The sequence below is a fragment of the Cajanus cajan genome, chromosome 11, assembly GCF_000230855.2.
Source record: "Cajanus cajan strain Asha chromosome 11, NIPB_CcT2T_4, whole genome shotgun sequence".
In the NCBI taxonomy this organism is placed as follows: Eukaryota; Viridiplantae; Streptophyta; class Magnoliopsida; order Fabales; family Fabaceae; genus Cajanus; species Cajanus cajan.
The window spans coordinates 34,802,557-34,823,048 of NC_138527.1; the positions used below are offsets into that span (position 1 = coordinate 34,802,557).

Below are 20,492 nucleotides of genomic sequence, written 5' to 3' on the forward strand. Positions count from 1 at the left end.
AAGCAAAGGGAATCATTATATTAAAATAATGACGATGAGGTCATCATAAGTAGTAAACAAATGGTGCAGGTGGTGCAATTGGAAGAGGGTGTGGTGTGAAAGTGATGTTGAGGAATACTCATTGTTTTGGTTTTAAAATTGGAAGCTGTTGAGATGGCGCTTTCGTTGCAGCAACGTTCTTTCAACTCACGTCCATGGATTTGTTTATAGGAATGTGAAAAGTGAAAATCCTTGCTCAATGCTGATTACATATATGTTAGAAATTTTATTTCTAACAAATATTACTACATATATTATTTGTAGTATTTATATTAGTTATTTACATTTAGTTGGGCTCAATATAAGTGATTTAATTTTAGTGAGTCTTTAGACCGCCAACAGGAAAAACTGATATGGGCTCATATAAGTGGAAATCAGATTTGGCCCGTTAGGGGTTAATGGGAACCCTAATAGGTTTAAAATCATAAAGATGGTCATGGTCCCCAATATGTCAAATCAGAAACACACGTCTCTCTGTCTCCCCATCAGAAGAGAAACATAAAGTCTCATCAAGGAATCCAGTGATTTGGCTGAGGAAGATCATTGCACCAAAAGACTATTCCGCTGCAACCCTTTTTTGATCAACGTCAATGGATACAGGTATGTATTATTAACATTAACTCTGTAATCTGAGACAACGGTTCTTAATATAAATTAATGGATAATTTCTATTTGGCTTAAGAAATTTATCCCAACAAGTGGTATCAGAGCCGCCGTTGTTATTAGGTTATGGGGTTCTAAAATGTATTGTTACAATTTTTTTCTCTCTTCATTGATAATACATGTATTTGAATGCGTTGGTCATTTTTTTTCTTCAATTTGGTTTAATTGATTATACGGATAAAGAGATCGATTAAAAATTAAATTTTTATTAAAGAGAATTTTGTAAAATTGTATAATTTTTCTGTGAATGTTATGTATTTGTATATGTAATAATTTTGCAATGATCCTGAAGACATTGTAAAATGTAGAAATTTTTGAATTTTTTAATTTTCTCACCGGAAGTGAGATAATTGTGCAACAATGCAATAAAGGATTATTTTCTCACCAGAAGTGAGTTAATTTTGCAATGCAATAAAGAATTATTTTCTCACCAGAAGTGAGTTAATTGTGGAATAATGCAATAAAGAAATATTTTCTCACCAGAAGTGAGTTAATTGTGCAACAATGCTATAAAGAAATATTTCCTCACCAGAATTGAGTTAATTGTGCAACAATGAAATAAAAGAATATTTTCTCACCTGAAGTGGGAAAATAATATTATGTTTGATCCTTTGAGTACCACCAGAAGTGGGAATTTTTTTTTATTTTTGTCAAAATCATTGTTGTTATATTAGATGATATTTGGGAAATTATATGATTAATATATTGAATTCCACATTATCTTTTTTTTTTGCATTCGCGTAAGAATTATTTTCTTGAAATTTAAATTGATATTTTTTTATATATCAAATTTGAGTGCGAATGTTGGCAGATTATAGACCTTTTTTTATTAATTAATTTGTCTGGTAATTTTTAATTAAATAAATTGATGTAATATATTGCCAAAGCAATTCCTATTATAGAAATTAATTTGATTAAAAAATTACAATAGATGTTAGTATGAGATTATTTATGCGATTTGTGCTCATCCCAAAGGAAGACACAATTTGGCCAAATAATAACATACCTGTGATGATAAATATGTGACAATTATAAAGTTACAATCATGTGAATAATAGTCGGTCCAAAGAAAGGCTATTATTTGACAGAATTAATTGTCAATATTTGATCGTTGCATTGAGAGTACCACTAACAAGTTAATTTGTATGTCCAAAGACAAAGAATTAATGTTGTGCTCGGTATCTTGTAATGGGTCTATTATGTAAATAATCTGCATGTTTTATTTATTTTATTTTACTGTGAGCATGTAATTAAATTAAATTTTTTTTATGTTCTATTACAGTTGCTGTTGCTAGTGCTGTTAACTTATCTGCTCAAATTAATTGTATACCTATGCTTAATGGGACAAACTTTAAGGCCTGGAAGGAAGCAGTTGAGATAATTCTTGGCTGCATGGATCTTGATCTTGCACTTCGGGCTGAGAAACCCACTCCAAATCCGGAAAACCCGGATGAGGATAAGGTTGAAAAGTGGGAACGCTCAAACTGAATGTGTTTGATGATCATGAAGCGATCTGTTCCAGAAGTTTTTCGGGGCTCTATTTCTAAGAGCCACAATGCTAAAGGTTTCCTTGATGTCGTTGAGCAGTATTTCACCAGTAATGAGAAAGTTGATGCAAGCAGTTTGCTTGCTAAACTTATCTCTATGAGATACAAAGGTAAAGGAAACATAAGGGAGTACATTATGGAAATGTCTAATCTCACGTCAAAACTAAAAGCACTAAAGTTAGAGTTGTCTGATGACTTGCTCATGCATCTAGTTTTGATTTCTCTTCCTACACACTTTGGACAATTCAAGGTGAGTTATAATACTCAGAAAGATAAATGGACCTTGAATGAATTGATTTCTCACTGTGTGCAAGAGGAGGAAAGGCAGCAAAGAGAAAAGACTGAAAGTGCTCATTTGGCGTCAAGCTCTCAGAATAGGAAGAGAAAGAATAATAAGGATGTTGTAGAAAGGACTTCTCAACTAAAGAAAGTCAAAAAGGATGAGAACACACCTACTTGCTTCTTCTGCAAGAAGCCTAGGCACATGAAGAAAGAGTGTCCCAAGTACGCCTCTTGGCGTGTAAAGAAAGGTAATTTTCTCTCTTTTGTTTGTTCTGAAGTTAATTTAGCTTTTGTACCACGTGATACTTGGTGGGTAGGTTCTGGTGCTACTACTCACATTAGTGTATCCATGCAGGGTTGCCTTTGGAGCCGACCGCCAAGTGATAATGAAAGATTTATATATGTGGGTGATGGCAACAAGGTCACAGTGGAGGCTATTAGAACATTTAGATTACAGTTAAAAATTGGATTTCATTTGGATTTATTTGAGACTTTTGTTGTACCGTCTTTTAGGCAGAATTTAATTTTTGTTTCTAGTTTGGACAAATTTGGTTTTTCTTGTTCATTTAGAAATAATAAATTTAGCCTCTATCAAAATTCAAATGTTGTTGGTTCTGGTTCTTTAATTGATAATTTATACTTACTAGATGTAGTTAGTTCCAATAAAGAAAATTTTAACATTGATTCTCGTGGTACGAAGCGTAAAATAAATGAGAACTCAGCCACCTTATGGCATAAGCGTTTAGGCCATATCTCTAAACAGAGAATTCAGAGGCTTGTGTCGGATGAGATTCTTGAACCCTTTAACTTGTCAGACTTTGAGGTGTGCGTTGAATGTATTAAGGGTAAACAAACAAATTCTAGAAAATTAGGTGCCGAAAGGGCTAAGGATGTTTTGGAATTAATTCACACAGATATTTGTGAACCATTCCCTACGGCATCTTGGAATGGACAATAATATTTCATTATGTTCATAGATGATTATTCAAGGTACGGCTACCTATTTTTAATTCATGAGAAGTCTCAATCCCTAGATGTTTTCAAATCTTTTAAAGCTGAAGTTGAGCTTCAACTTGGAAAGAAAATTAAGGCCGTCAAATCTGATCGTGGTGGTGAATATTACGGTAGATATGACGGATCAGGTGAACAACGTCCAGGGCCTTTTGCGCTTTTCCTAAGGGAATGTGACATCGTTCCTCAGTATACTATGCCTGGGAAACCAAGCATGAACGGTGTTGCAGAACGTAGAAACAGGACTCTTAAGGATATGGTGAGAAGTATGATTATTCATTCTTCCTTACCAGAGTCATTGTGGGGAGAAGCGCTTAAGACTGCAATCTACATCCTAAATAGAGTACCAAGTAAAGCAGTTAACAAAACTCCTTATGAGCTATGGACGGGTAAAAGGCCAAGTCTAAAACATTTACACATTTGGGGTTGTCCGGCTGAAGCGCGTCCTTATAGGCCGCATGAAAGTAAGCTGGAGTCAAGGACTGTTAGCTGTTATTTTGTTGGTTATCCTGAACGCTCTCGGGGCTATAAATTTTACAATCCCACTACTAGATCATTCTTTGAGACGGGGAATGCGAGATTCCTTGAGGATGTTGAGTTTGGGAAGGAAGAGAACATAAGAAATGTTGTCTTTGAGGAAGAACCTGTCATTGACCGTGATCAAGTCCTCGTGCCTATTACTATTCCAGTACCTACCCCAGTAATAGGTGACAATCATGGAGTTATTCCTGACATTGTCCCTACACAAGACAATATTGAGGTTCTCCCTCAAATACCTATAGAGCAAGCTCAACAATCTCAAGAAGTGCCATTAAGGAGATCCACTAGAGAAAGGAAAAATGCAATTCCAGATAATTACATTGTATTTCTTCAAGAACATGAGGATGGCATTGGTTTAACAGAGGATGATCCAATCAACTTCTGTCAAGCTATGCAAAGTTCTAGCTCTCAAAAGTGGATTGATGCCATGAAGGATGAGATGAAATCTATGCAAGACAACGATGTTTGGGATCTCGTTGAATTACCTGAAGGTGTGAAACCTATTGGTTGTAAATGGATATTTAAAACCAAGAGGGATTCAAAAGGTAATATCGAGAGATATAAGGCTCGTTTAGTTGCTAAAGGTTTTACTCAAAAGGAAGGCATTGATTACAAAGAAACCTTTTCTCCTGTTTCTTCAAAGGATTCTTTTAGAATAATAATGGCACTCGTAGCTCATTATGATTTAGAGCTCCATTAGATGGATGTTAAAACTGCGTTTCTAAATGATGACATTGAAGAAACGATTTATATGATTGTTAAGTCTCAATTTTACCTCTTTTTGGATGAGACTTATTGAACAAATTCCACTCATCCTTTGAACCATTGCAATATAATTGTTCTCTTTTTGGTTCATTTTGTGTGCAGATATAACTAACCCAAATTCATCTAACAATACCTTAATCCACCTCATTTTTTGTGCAGGTATTGAGGAAGAGTGGAAAGTTGAAGACTCTTAGGATTGGAAATCTAAGAAGCTAAGGAGCAGAGAAGAGGTTCTGCGCCGGGCGCAAGGTGATCCGCGCCAGGCGAGCAAAACAGAGTATCTCACCTCTGGGAGCCATTGCGCCGGGCGTAATGTGAATTGCGCCGGGCTTGTCCTAAGGCAGAGAGTATCTGGAAGGCCCCGCGCCGGGCGCGAAGACTTATGCGCCGGGCGCGAAACCCTAATCTGACTCCCCAAGCTCGTATTTGAAGCCATTTTCGGGGGAGAAACCCCCATTCTCACATTGGGCGCCTCCAGGAGCTGCGGAAGGGATTCCCAGGGCTTGGGATCGTCCGTGTGCGGATCTTTCCTTCGGTTCTTCACTTCCTCTTTCATCTCTATTTTGTATTTACCCTCTTTGTTGAGTGGTTTCACCCATTTTTGTGGGGTTAGATGTAACCAACGAATTCTATTGTAATCCTTACGGTTTTTATGATATATATACATGTTGTTTCATTCATTGTTGTTTATGTTTCTATTCTTAATGCTTGCTTTGGATTGATCACCCTTTGCATGATTTAAGGTTCCATGGGTATTGGAAAATAACCTTTGAAACTAGTTCTGAAACATATGCCTAGTGGTGATTGTATCTAGGGATAGAGCTTGACCCATTAGTAGTCTTAAACCCTAGCCCGTAATGCGGGTGTAGATATTGGGTACTCAAGGGATTGATATTCAATATCCGCACCTAGGCTCTTTCTCTAAGGGATTAGGTTTGAGTAAACTCTTGGGTTGACTAAGCAATGAATTCAACAAGAGATTAAGGATACATTAGTGTTACGTTTGGTGAAATCTGACCCCCACAACCTCACAATACCACAATACCATTCCTTACCTTTTCCACTCACAAAACAATATTTATTTACAGCTTTCATTCCAATAGTCACAACTTTGAATTCACTGCACAAACTATGAAATTGGAATTATTCTTTAGTCACGAATAGTCAATAAATGCTTATATTACCTTCTAATCCCTGTGGATACGATATTTTTACTACTTGAACGGCCGGTATACTTGCCGTGTTTGAGACCGTTGATAGAATTAAACGAATTTACAAATATTAACAAAAGCACTTCAACGGAAATCTCAACAAGTTTTTGGCGCCGTTGCCGGGGATTAGAATGGCGATTTAGTATTTATAGCTATTTGTGATTTAATCCTTTATTGTTTTTGTTATTTTTTTGTTAGCAATGAATTGATGAAGCTAACTTGTGTACTCTAGTCTTCAGCTTTCTCTTGTATGCAAGGTACTGTTCAAATTAGAATGACCAATCCTTCTGAGCCGTTGTTGAGCAATCATGAGGTTGAACACAGGGCAAAGGGGAACAAGAGCAATAGGAGGAGAAGGAGAGTAGAGCACTTCAAGTTGGTCACCGTCAGGCTCGGGACAGTAAACAAGCGCTTCCTGGGAGGCAACCCAGAGATCTGACTTTGTTTATGTGTTTGTCCTTTCATTCTGTTGTAGATTTTAGTGTTAATGTTTGTTATGCATGATTGTTTTGTGTACACGTTGTTTGTGTTATATGTTGGTTTGTGGTATGTATTGTTTTGTGTTAGATGTTGATTGTTAGAATCATGCTTGAGTGGGTAAATATAGGGTACATCTTGTTGGGAGTGTGAGGAAGAGGTAACTCTGTATCTAGGTGGAAATCAGGCCTTATCTCAAAGTAAATTTAGGCAAAACTGACCATATCAGGGTTATGCGCCCGGCGCGCTTCACCTCGCGCTCAGCGCAAGACTCGAATTATGGTCTCTGGAACCACCACGCCGGGCACAATTGGAATTGCGCTCAGCGCGACATCAGTCACGCCCGGCGCGATATCAGAGTTGAAACCTCTATTATTTTTTTACTGATAACAAGTCCGGCGCGCCTGTGTCGCGCCCGGCGCGCACTCTCCTGATACCCCATGTTTATCTATTTTCAATCATGCTTCTTTGTGTTTGTTTGTTGTACTTAATTTTGGTCTAAGGATGTTCTTCATCTTGGTTATAACTGCATGGTCATCATTGTGTTTAATTTTTATGCTCACCATGTTCTTTCATGATTATACTCTTTCACCACTTCTGGTTACTAGGACTTTCAGGCATATATTGGATGGCCTGGGGACCAGGCTCCTAAGTTTGGGGGAGTGGAGCTGCTGATGCAGACGGAGCCGTTGATGGTGGAGCAGCCCCTAAAGATGATGATGACCAGACCCCATAGATGGAAGCAGATGGAGTTCACCTTAGTTTGCCTTTGTTTCTTGCAATTTATTTTTCTGTCTTTTATTTTCAGTATTTTAACTATTTTTATATCTATCTCTTTTGGTGATTACTCTGTTGGTTCTTTTTGTGAATAGTCTGCCTTAGCATGATTTTTAATCTTGTTGATACTTGTTTTGCTTGTGGTCGATTCTGGATTATAGTTTGCTTGATGTTTATAGTGCTTGTACCCTAGACATTTTCAAGTCACATTAGATCTTTAGTTCATGACTAGTTGCATACGGGTTTCAATGTTGATCATAGAACTGAGCTGAGCTTGATAGTTTGTGGATGCATAGCCGGGTGAGGTTTGAGCCTAAACACTGATGAGTGAACTACGCTTAGGTTGCATGATAGACTTTGCTTGAGTTTCCCTGGTGGTTTGCTTATGTTATGCACTTATATGATCAAGGCATTCACACTTCCATATTTTGTTAACCATCTAAGCCAAAAAGCCATATCCATTTTCCACTTGACCCATACCTTCCTAAGCCTAAACACCATACCTTCCACTTGTCCCAAACCATGAAAAATTAACCATAACCCTTGCTTTGGTTAAGAGAGCAAACTGAAGACATCAAATAAGTTTGGGGGAGTTGAAGAATGGGAAATTTTGGGAAGAAGAAAGTATGTGGTCAGCCATTCAAAAAAAAAAAAAAAAAAAAAAAAAAAAAAAAAAAACAAAGCAAAACAAAAACAAAAATATTAAGATGCAAAAATATAAATATGCATCTCATAAAGGCTAATGGCTTGGATCAGGTAAAGGGCATGTGCCAAATTGTTGTAATGGGGTATGGAGAGGGACATCATTGTAAAATCTTATTTGCTCTCTTAAGCTATAGCACCTTCAATCCTTGAAAAACCATAAAACTGCTACCGCTTGACCCTGCTTGACCCAGATTGCCCTAATAAAGACCTTGTGATAAGTGTCTGCATTTGTTTTACCACTGGTTTCATTTGGAAACGAAGAGCAAAGTTGAATTATGTGGCGTGAGTAGTAGACTAGAGAGAAACACTCACCCTGATACACTAGTGTGCATAGAGAGAAACATTTTCCTAGTGAGGATGCATACACAGATAGTCATTACTCTTCTCAGCTCTTTGATCTCTTTTGAAACCTTTGTTTGCACCTTGTCATGTTCTATTGCAATAATTGTGATTGGAAATTCATCTGAGGTTCATGCTTGCGAAAAGAATATACAAGTGAACTAGGATGTAGAAATTGACTCACTTGCATTACTTGTTATCTGCTAGATTAATTACCTTTTGCTTGAGGACAAGCAAGGTTCTAAGTTTGGGGGAGTTGTTAAGTCTCAATTTTACCTCTTTTTGGATGAGACTTATTGAACAAATTCCACTCATCCTTTGAACCATTGCAATATAATTGTTCTCTTTTTGGTTCATTTTGTGTGCAGATATAACTAACCCAAATTCATCTAACAATACCTTAATCCACCTCATTTTTTGTGCAGGTATTGAGGAAGAGTGGAAAGTTGAAGACTCTTAGGATTGGAAATCTAAGAAGCTAAGGAGCAGAGAAGAGGTTCTGCGTCGGGCGCAAGGTGATCCGCGCCAGGCGAGCAAAACAGAGTATCTCACCTCTGGGAGCCATTGCGCCGGGCGTAATGTGAATTGCGCCGGGCTTGTCCTAAGGCAGAGAGTATCTGGAAGGCCCCGCGCCGGGCGCGAAGACTTATGCGCCGGGCGCGAAACCCTAATCTGACTCCCCAAGCTCGTATTTGAAGCCATTTTCGGGGGAGAAACCCCCATTCTCACATTGGGCGCCTCCAGGAGCTGCGGAAGGGATTCCCAGGGCTTGGGATCGTCCGTGTGCGGATCTTTCCTTCGGTTCTTCACTTCCTCTTTCATCTCTATTTTGTATTTACCCTCTTTGTTGAGTGGTTTCACCCATTTTTGTGGGGTTAGATGTAACCAACGAATTCTATTGTAATCCTTACGGTTTTTATGATATATATACATGTTGTTTCATTCATTGTTGTTTATGTTTCTATTCTTAATGCTTGCTTTGGATTGATCACCCTTTGCATGATTTAAGGTTCCATGGGTATTGGAAAATAACCTTTGAAACTAGTTCTGAAACATATGCCTAGTGGTGATTGTATCTAGGGATAGAGCTTGACCCATTAGTAGTCTTAAACCCTAGCCCGTAATGCGGGTGTAGATATTGGGTACTCAAGGGATTGATATTCAATATCCGCACCTAGGCTCTTTCTCTAAGGGATTAGGTTTGAGTAAACTCTTGGGTTGACTAAGCAATGAATTCAACAAGAGATTAAGGATACATTAGTGTTACGTTTGGTGAAATCTGACCCCCACAACCTCACAATACCACAATACCATTCCTTACCTTTTCCACTCACAAAACAATATTTATTTACAGCTTTCATTCCAATAGTCACAACTTTGAATTCACTGCACAAACTATGAAATTGGAATTATTCTTTAGTCACGAATAGTCAATAAATGCTTATATTACCTTCTAATCCCTGTGGATACGATATTTTTACTACTTGAACGGCCGGTATACTTGCCGTGTTTGAGACCGTTGATAGAATTAAACGAATTTACAAATATTAACAAAAGCACTTCAACGGAAATCTCAACAAGTTTTTGGCGCCGTTGCCGGGGATTAGAATGGCGATTTAGTATTTATAGCTATTTGTGATTTAATCCTTTATTGTTTTTGTTATTTTTTTGTTAGCAATGAATTGATGAAGCTAACTTGTGTACTCTAGTCTTCAGCTTTCTCTTGTATGCAAGGTACTGTTCAAATTAGAATGACCAATCCTTCTGAGCCGTTGTTGAGCAATCATGAGGTTGAACACAGGGCAAAGGGGAACAAGAGCAATAGGAGGAGAAGGAGAGTAGAGCACTTCAAGTTGGTCACCGTCAGGCTCGGGACAGTAAACAAGCGCTTCCTGGGAGGCAACCCAGAGATCTGACTTTGTTTATGTGTTTGTCCTTTCATTCTGTTGTAGATTTTAGTGTTAATGTTTGTTATGCATGATTGTTTTGTGTACACGTTGTTTGTGTTATATGTTGGTTTGTGGTATGTATTGTTTTGTGTTAGATGTTGATTGTTAGAATCATGCTTGAGTGGGTAAATATAGGGTACATCTTGTTGGGAGTGTGAGGAAGAGGTAACTCTGTATCTAGGTGGAAATCAGGCCTTATCTCAAAGTAAATTTAGGCAAAACTGACCATATCAGGGTTATGCGCCCGGCGCGCTTCACCTCGCGCTCAGCGCAAGACTCGAATTATGGTCTCTGGAACCACCACGCCGGGCACAATTGGAATTGCGCTCAGCGCGACATCAGTCACGCCCGGCGCGATATCAGAGTTGAAACCTCTATTATTTTTTTACTGATAACAAGTCCGGCGCGCCTGTGTCGCGCCCGGCGCGCACTCTCCTGATACCCCATGTTTATCTATTTTCAATCATGCTTCTTTGTGTTTGTTTGTTGTACTTAATTTTGGTCTAAGGATGTTCTTCATCTTGGTTATAACTGCATGGTCATCATTGTGTTTAATTTTTATGCTCACCATGTTCTTTCATGATTATACTCTTTCACCACTTCTGGTTACTAGGACTTTCAGGCATATATTGGATGGCCTGGGGACCAGGCTCCTAAGTTTGGGGGAGTGGAGCTGCTGATGCAGACGGAGCCGTTGATGGTGGAGCAGCCCCTAAAGATGATGATGACCAGACCCCATAGATGGAAGCAGATGGAGTTCACCTTAGTTTGCCTTTGTTTCTTGCAATTTATTTTTCTGTCTTTTATTTTCAGTATTTTAACTATTTTTATATCTATCTCTTTTGGTGATTACTCTGTTGGTTCTTTTTGTGAATAGTCTGCCTTAGCATGATTTTTAATCTTGTTGATACTTGTTTTGCTTGTGGTCGATTCTGGATTATAGTTTGCTTGATGTTTATAGTGCTTGTACCCTAGACATTTTCAAGTCACATTAGATCTTTAGTTCATGACTAGTTGCATACGGGTTTCAATGTTGATCATAGAACTGAGCTGAGCTTGATAGTTTGTGGATGCATAGCCGGGTGAGGTTTGAGCCTAAACACTGATGAGTGAACTACGCTTAGGTTGCATGATAGACTTTGCTTGAGTTTCCCTGGTGGTTTGCTTATGTTATGCACTTATATGATCAAGGCATTCACACTTCCATATTTTGTTAACCATCTAAGCCAAAAAGCCATATCCATTTTCCACTTGACCCATACCTTCCTAAGCCTAAACACCATACCTTCCACTTGTCCCAAACCATGAAAAATTAACCATAACCCTTGCTTTGGTTAAGAGAGCAAACTGAAGACATCAAATAAGTTTGGGGGAGTTGAAGAATGGGAAATTTTGGGAAGAAGAAAGTATGTGGTCAGCCATTCAAAAAAAAAAAAAAAAAAAAAAAAAAAAAAAACAAAGCAAAACAAAAAAAAAAATATTAAGATGCAAAAATATAAATATGCATCTCATAAAGGCTAATGGCTTGGATCAGGTAAAGGGCATGTGCCAAATTGTTGTAATGGGGTATGGAGAGGGACATCATTGTAAAATCTTATTTGCTCTCTTAAGCTATAGCACCTTCAATCCTTGAAAAACCATAAAACTGCTACCGCTTGACCCTGCTTGACCCAGATTGCCCTAATAAAGACCTTGTGATAAGTGTCTGCATTTGTTTTACCACTGGTTTCATTTGGAAACGAAGAGCAAAGTTGAATTATGTGGCGTGAGTAGTAGACTAGAGAGAAACACTCACCCTGATACACTAGTGTGCATAGAGAGAAACATTTTCCTAGTGAGGATGCATACACAGATAGTCATTACTCTTCTCAGCTCTTTGATCTCTTTTGAAACCTTTGTTTGCACCTTGTCATGTTCTATTGCAATAATTGTGATTGGAAATTCATCTGAGGTTCATGCTTGCGAAAAGAATATACAAGTGAACTAGGATGTAGAAATTGACTCACTTGCATTACTTGTTATCTGCTAGATTAATTACCTTTTGCTTGAGGACAAGCAAGGTTCTAAGTTTGGGGGAGTTGTTAAGTCTCAATTTTACCTCTTTTTGGATGAGACTTATTGAACAAATTCCACTCATCCTTTGAACCATTGCAATATAATTGTTCTCTTTTTGGTTCATTTTGTGTGCAGATATAACTAACCCAAATTCATCTAACAATACCTTAATCCACCTCATTTTTTGTGCAGGTATTGAGGAAGAGTGGAAAGTTGAAGACTCTTAGGATTGGAAATCTAAGAAGCTAAGGAGCAGAGAAGAGGTTCTGCGCCGGGCGCAAGGTGATCCGCGCCAGGCGAGCAAAACAGAGTATCTCACCTCTGGGAGCCATTGCGCCGGGCGTAATGTGAATTGCGCCGGGCTTGTCCTAAGGCAGAGAGTATCTGGAAGGCCCCGCGCCGGGCGCGAAGACTTATGCGCCGGGCGCGAAACCCTAATCTGACTCCCCAAGCTCGTATTTGAAGCCATTTTCGGGGGAGAAACCCCCATTCTCACATTGGGCGCCTCCAGGAGCTGCGGAAGGGATTCCCAGGGCTTGGGATCGTCCGTGTGCGGATCTTTCCTTCGGTTCTTCACTTCCTCTTTCATCTCTATTTTGTATTTACCCTCTTTGTTGAGTGGTTTCACCCATTTTTGTGGGGTTAGATGTAACCAACGAATTCTATTGTAATCCTTACGGTTTTTATGATATATATACATGTTGTTTCATTCATTGTTGTTTATGTTTCTATTCTTAATGCTTGCTTTGGATTGATCACCCTTTGCATGATTTAAGGTTCCATGGGTATTGGAAAATAACCTTTGAAACTAGTTCTGAAACATATGCCTAGTGGTGATTGTATCTAGGGATAGAGCTTGACCCATTAGTAGTCTTAAACCCTAGCCCGTAATGCGGGTGTAGATATTGGGTACTCAAGGGATTGATATTCAATATCCGCACCTAGGCTCTTTCTCTAAGGGATTAGGTTTGAGTAAACTCTTGGGTTGACTAAGCAATGAATTCAACAAGAGATTAAGGATACATTAGTGTTACGTTTGGTGAAATCTGACCCCCACAACCTCACAATACCACAATACCATTCCTTACCTTTTCCACTCACAAAACAATATTTATTTACAGCTTTCATTCCAATAGTCACAACTTTGAATTCACTGCACAAACTATGAAATTGGAATTATTCTTTAGTCACGAATAGTCAATAAATGCTTATATTACCTTCTAATCCCTGTGGATACGATATTTTTACTACTTGAACGGCCGGTATACTTGCCGTGTTTGAGACCGTTGATAGAATTAAACGAATTTACAAATATTAACAAAAGCACTTCAACGGAAATCTCAACAATGATGCAACTAGAAAATTTTGTGTCTGGTGACTCAAAGTCCATGGTATGCAAACTAAAGAAATCCATCTATGGTCTCAAACAAGCTTCCCGTCAATGGTATCACAAGTTTCATCAAGTTATTACCTCATATGGTTTTGAGGCAAATATAGTTGATGATTGTGTTTATCATAAGTTTAGTGGGAGTAAATATATATTCTTGGTGTTATATGTCGATGATATATTGCTTGCCAGCAGCGATATAGGCTTATTGCACGAAACCAAGAGATTTTTAACAAAGAATTTTGAAATGAAAGATCTTGGTGAAGCCTCTTTTGTATTAGGTATTAAGATACTAAGAGATCGTTCTCATGGTATCATAAGGTTATCACAAGAGAACTATATCGATAAAGTTTTAGATAGATTCGGCATGAAAGATAGTAAACCAGGAGATACCCCTATAGCCAAGGGAGACAAATTTAGCCTCAAACAATGCCCTAATAATGACCTTGAAAGAAATGAGATGCAAAAGATTCCCTATGCTTCAGCTGTGGGAAATCTAATGTATGCTCAAGTTTGTACTCGTCCCGATATTGCATTTATAGTGGAAGTTTTGGGCAGATACTTAAGTAATCCTAGGATGCAGCATTGGAAAGCAGTAAAGCGTGTAATGCGCTATTTGAAGAGAACAAAAGGATATATGCTCACTTATCAGAAGTCTGACAGTTTAGAGATCATTGGATACTCAGACTCTGGATACATCTTTATGTTGGCTGGAGGAGCTATCTCTTGGAAGTCTGTTAAACAGACTATTATAGCTTCATCAACCATGGCTGCGGAGTTTATTGCTTGTTTTGAGGCATTCAACCATGGGATATGGCTGCGAAATTTTATCACTAATTTACGTGTGGTTAATGGCATTGAAAGGCCATTGAAAAATTATTGTGATAATAACTCTGCAGTTCTTTATTCCAATAACAATAGGAGTACAACCAAGTCAAAATTCATTGATATAAAGTTTCTGGTTGTTAAGGAAAGAGTTCAGAATAAGCAAATTTCTATAGAACATATAGGGACTAATTTTATGCTAGCTGATCCACTTACTAAGGGTTTGGTGCCTAAAGTCTTTCATGAGCACACTGCTCATATGGGTGTAATTACTTATAGGACCTTAGTTTAGTGGGAGTCTCATTTATGTTTTGTGTCTTCTTTATTTTTAATTTTTCCAAATGTTTGTATTATTTGGATTTTCTACATAAATAAAGTTGTTCATAATTCTATTCTGAGCTTATTTTGTGCAATATATATATGTTGCATTTTGAATGGATCTCTATAAAGAATAAAGTTTGGACCAGTTGGAAATAGACATGATTAAGATCACGTTGCATGTAATTTCCATGCCACTTATCCATATTTGATCTATGTCATTGAGTGCATACAATTGTGGTGATCATTGTGGTTTAGTCACATTAGATAATGATGAAAGTTGCAGTGGTTCCCTGTTGTTGTATGAGATGGACCAGATTGTTTAAGGGGAGTCTAAAAGTAAATAGCATACGGTTGCGCGCCTAAAGAATTTTGTGATATAAATACTTAAATGAATATGAAGTCCAAGTGGGAGATTGTTAGAAATTTTATTTCTAATAAATATTGTGGGCTACATATATTATTTGTAGTATTTATATTAGTTATTTACATTTAGTTAGGCTCAATATAAGTAATCTAATTTTAGTGAGTCTTTAGACTGCCAACAGGAAAAACTGATATGGGTCCATATAAGTGGAAACCAGATTTGGCCCGTTAGGGGTTAATGGGAACCCTAATAGGTTTAAAATCATAAAGATGGTCATGGTCCCCAATATGCCAAATCAGAAACACACGTCTATCTGTCTCCCCATCAGAAGAGAAACATCAAGTCCCATCAAGGAATCCAGTGATTTGGCTGAGGAAGATCATTGCACCAAAAGACTATTCCGCTGCAACCCTTTTTTGATCAACGTCAATGGATACAGGTATGTATTATTAACATTAACTCTGTAATCTGAGACAACGGTTCTTAATATAAATTAATGGATAATTTCCATTTGGCTTAAGAAATTTATCCTAACAATATATACAACTTTAAATTATAGTCGTGTCTTATGATTAGTTGCACAAAAATGCTTTACATTTCAAGTTCTTTGTATGTGTGCCTTGCAAATTTGCAATTCCATCATTTTGTGAGAGCACAGGGGAGAAGTTAAAAAATGAAGAGGTTGGTGTAACTTAGCTCACACAAGTACGGGAAAAAAAAAAGATTATTACTCACATGAGTTCAAACTTGTATTTATATATATATATATATATATATATATATATATATATATAACATTTGAGTAATTTAAATTGAGAAGAGTAGTGAAGAGTTAGAATAGTACGTCTCGAATCTTAAATTTAAATTATGTTGTTTTTATTATAATTTTTACGGATATAAAAAATATTGATATTTGAGAGTATTTTTAAGATTTTATGTTATCCTTGATTTTTAACATTTACAACATCTTTTTTGTATGATCAATTCAATCCAATGTATTGTGTGTAGCGATGTAAAAGTAAAAAGGGAAGAATATGAAAGAAATTCATATTAAGTCTAGTAAAGTGTCATGTAATCATAATATTTTTTATATCAATAAAATAATGACAGCAATAAAAATTAAACATAAATTTTCATATATTTATCGCACACTAACTTAATAGTTCATGTACTTATAACATTTTTATTCTCAATTACAACATTCTTGTCTTTATTCTATTCTCTATTATAAGTAAACAAATATGATTATATGTATATTAAGAAAGTTAGTTATTTGCATTAAATTTTATTATTTTTATAATATTTTTTCTAAATTATTTTATTATAAATGTTAAAAAAAATAGTATAACTGAAAAAAAAATTATACATTAAAGAAGAGATATTTTAGAGAGGGTATCATGAGATAAAAATAATTAAATTTACTTATATTTAAGAAAAAAAATGTGTCTTATTTTACTTATAATAGAGATCACAAGAAATACTATCAACGCTTCTCCATTACTATGTTAATGTAGTTGTTTTTAATATTAATATTACATACAATGATATAAACTGAATTATTTATTGGCATAATATATCATACTATTAGTAATTTTTATGAATAGAAATTATAATGATGAGAAAAATATTTGAATATAAAATTTTGTGCATATTATTATTTCAACCTCACCACTAAACTGAACATAATAGTTTATATTACTAATATAAACTCACATTATAAATCTCAATGGTTTAATTTTTGTTAAATAAAAACTAAGCTTATAAAGAGATTACTCCTATACTAAACAGTTAGTAAATAATATTGTTTTTGTATTTTAAAGCATAAAAATAAAGATGTAATATTTTTTATTTAACTTTTAGTGTATTGTAATTTTATCCATTTAATATTTAGAGTTTAATGTAATGCATTAACAGTTAAATAATTTTACATAATCATTTGATCATAATTTATGTACATGATAAATTTATTAATTTTTATAATAATTATCTTAAAAATATATAAACTGTAATTTTTTATTGATTGTTTAAATTTTTACACTAACAATGCACATTAAGCCCTAATATTTAAGGATAAATGCAGCTTTGATTTTAAAAACAGTATTATTTAGATCTTTGTGTATATTAAACCCTAATATTTAAGGATAAATGCACCTTTGATTTTAAAAACAATATCATTCTAGATCTATGTGTATACGTGAATCCGGGGGAACAGTTGACATAGTTTGCATGTAATCTGTATGACAAGAAAGTCAACAAAATAATGTCATTTAGGGGTACTTTTTTATCAATACGTTTTGGCTTAATTATTTTGTAATCTTATTAAATTTGTAATTGCATGACTTTGATTCTTTTTTAAATGAGTAATGCTTTGTTGACAACATTTTTTTTACAATTATTTTTATCTCAATCTCTTTTTATTACATCACTTATCTTATTTTATATTTATCTATTGTTCATTTTTATCTTTTTTCAAAATTGTAAACTTTACTATAAGATTTATGTAGAAGTAGAATTATCCTTTTCAATTAATAACTTGTAGTGTTGTCACTTTGTTGATTGATAAAATAATTAGTGTGAGCGGCAATCTCTTTAATTTTCTTATTTTTTTAATTAGTATAGTTAAATACTTTAAAATTTATATTAAAAGTAGTTTTATAGGTTATAGGTGAAATGACTCTCGTCTGCTTAGTTACTATTTTACTGATAAAAAAATACTAAAAAAAAGTTACATTAACTTTATTTTTCACATTCATAGTCAATTTAGCCATTTTATGTTTGGGGGTAAGCCATACCTTTCTTTTCTTTTTATCAAGACAATGAAATGAATAATCACATATGATAAGACCATAATTAATATCTTATAAAAAAATTGAACAATATAATGATAAAATAAAACCCTCATCAAAATTGTGGTTATGATTATTAATACTTCCTATTCCTACCCAAATTTCGACAGAATAAAATATATTGAATGCATAGTTACAAACATACACGTACATACAGATGAAAGATTATTATATATAATTGAGTGATGCATCATTGTGGAAAAATACGTATTAAAACAAGCAATTATATCACCCGCAGCCTGGCTGCTTGCAACATCAATTTTGGTTAATTACTTAATTGTGGAACAAAAATTAAATAAGAGAACATGATTAAGCGCATCTCCTAAATCCTAATCATGCAACTCTCTTGCAGGCAAATTAATCAATATGCTACTTGCATATATCCTTCATAGCATATGATGCAATGTATTTGATACGATATCTATACAGTAATACATTTTTAAAAAATATATATATAGAATACAATGATATATTTATTCTATGCAAATTTATAAAAATAATAATACATAATTGTAACTCTGCGAATCTATACTAAGAACATACTTTTTAGACATTATCATAATAAATCACTTGTCATATCATAAATCCATCACATTATTTACAAATAAGAATAGTATAAATCTCATTATTTACAAATAAGAATAGTATAAATCTCATTATTTCTTTCTTGACCATCTATATAAAAAGAATAATTTTTTTTTTTATCCATTTTTTTTAAGGGATTTTCATTTTATCCTTAAAAAATACTTTTATGTTTATATATAACATATGTTTAACCTAGCTATTAGAGTTTAGCAATATATACAAAATTCTAAACTCATAAATTAAGTTGAAGAGACATATTATATCAGTTCAATTCGATGTAAAAACCTCTTTTTTTTCATCGATTTTAATTTGAATTGGTTTAAAAAGAGTTCTTTACATCGGTTATTTGAGAATAAAGTTTAAAAAATTATTTTAAATTGCAAAAATATCACTATGATGTAAAAAGACATTTTTGCACTAGAGAAAAAAAGAAGACATTATATATGTTTTTATGTCTCTTATATAACTTTAGTAGCATTGAATAAGTGTTTGCTTAGAAGAAAAACAATGTTGAATTAAATGTAACTCACTTTTTTTCATCCATAGGTATAATTACTTTACCGGTTGAAGTATTAGAATGTGTGAACATATGATCTATGACTTTCCAATGTCAATCCAAATATACACTACCTTCTCCCAAAACTTGCTCAATAAAATATGTAAGAGTATCAAATATTGATATTATATCTAGATCAATACATGTAAGAGAAAAAACAAAAGTATATATCCATGCTTCATAGTAGATAGCCAATTGACTGAGAGTCTTCAAATAAACAGTGTCCTTGAAGATGTCTATGACTACAAGAAAATATATATAACTTGTCTTTTCCAGTTAATTTGAATTATATATAAGCTAATTATGGATTATTGTGGAACTTAATTATAGCTAACATGAACCTCATTGTATGTCATAACCGTTGTGGTAGTTTGCTTGTTTCAACTGCTGCTCGTTGAAGCAATGTGAGAACATAAAAAATGGAATATATTATCTATCGTGCAGGCATAATTAGTGCAAAGAAATGGACAGAGTTTGATTGTCAATATATATTTTAGTTTGAAGTTTGAATATGAGAGTCAAACTATGAAATGGCATAATAGATGGGAATATTTGATTCATCCGGCAATGTTTACCTAATTTTTGAGCAAAAGAAGACAAGGCTACTCTTTTTGAAGGTGTGACAGCCACTGAAAGTTATGGCTTATCATTAATTATTCAAGTAAATTAATCACCATTTGCAAACTAAAGGCTCCACTCTTGATGAGTCGGCACCATTTTGTTTCATTGCTGACAAAGGTTGACATACACTACAGTATCCATCATTATTGACATTCCCCCTTCCCCCCATAATAAAATACAATATTTATTTTAATCTTTATACTATAATTATTTTCGAGTATAATACTTTCAATTTAGTCCTAGCCTTTTCATCTGTTAATAGTATTGTAAAATCGTCTGATGGAGTTAGTAAACATTTTTTATCTGTTAAAATCGAATTTAGTAACAAGAAATTTGTAACATTAATAAAACATGTTTTATGTATAATCTTATTTATATTGTTAATAAAAATGATATCACTTTTTATAATTACCTTTTGTATCCACTTTTATATGAACATATTCATTCCCTAATTATATTTTGTAATTTTTTTCGACTTCTACAATTCTACAACTACCCAAAATTATCCATAGCTTATTGGTGTTAATAGCTTATATTTAACTTTAATTACTTTTATTTCAATTGTGAGGATTAGTAAGAATGCCTTTTATTTTTGTTACATAAACGCCTTATTTGAATTACAAGAGG

At 34.7% G+C, this 20,492-nt stretch overlaps 1 protein-coding gene across 1 annotated transcript; it reads left to right on the forward strand.

The window, feature by feature from the left end:
• The first annotated feature begins 22 nt into the window (after positions 1-22).
• LOC145953575 (uncharacterized) lies at positions 23-3,800 on the forward strand. The gene is made up of 2 exons (XM_083067568.1): positions 23-2,779; positions 2,887-3,800. Exons 1-2 carry the CDS (start codon positions 2,191-2,193, stop codon positions 2,913-2,915), a joined length of 618 nt encoding a protein of 205 aa, XP_082923694.1. The 5' UTR covers positions 23-2,190; the 3' UTR covers positions 2,916-3,800.
• Positions 3,801-20,492: the final 16,692 nt, after the last annotated feature.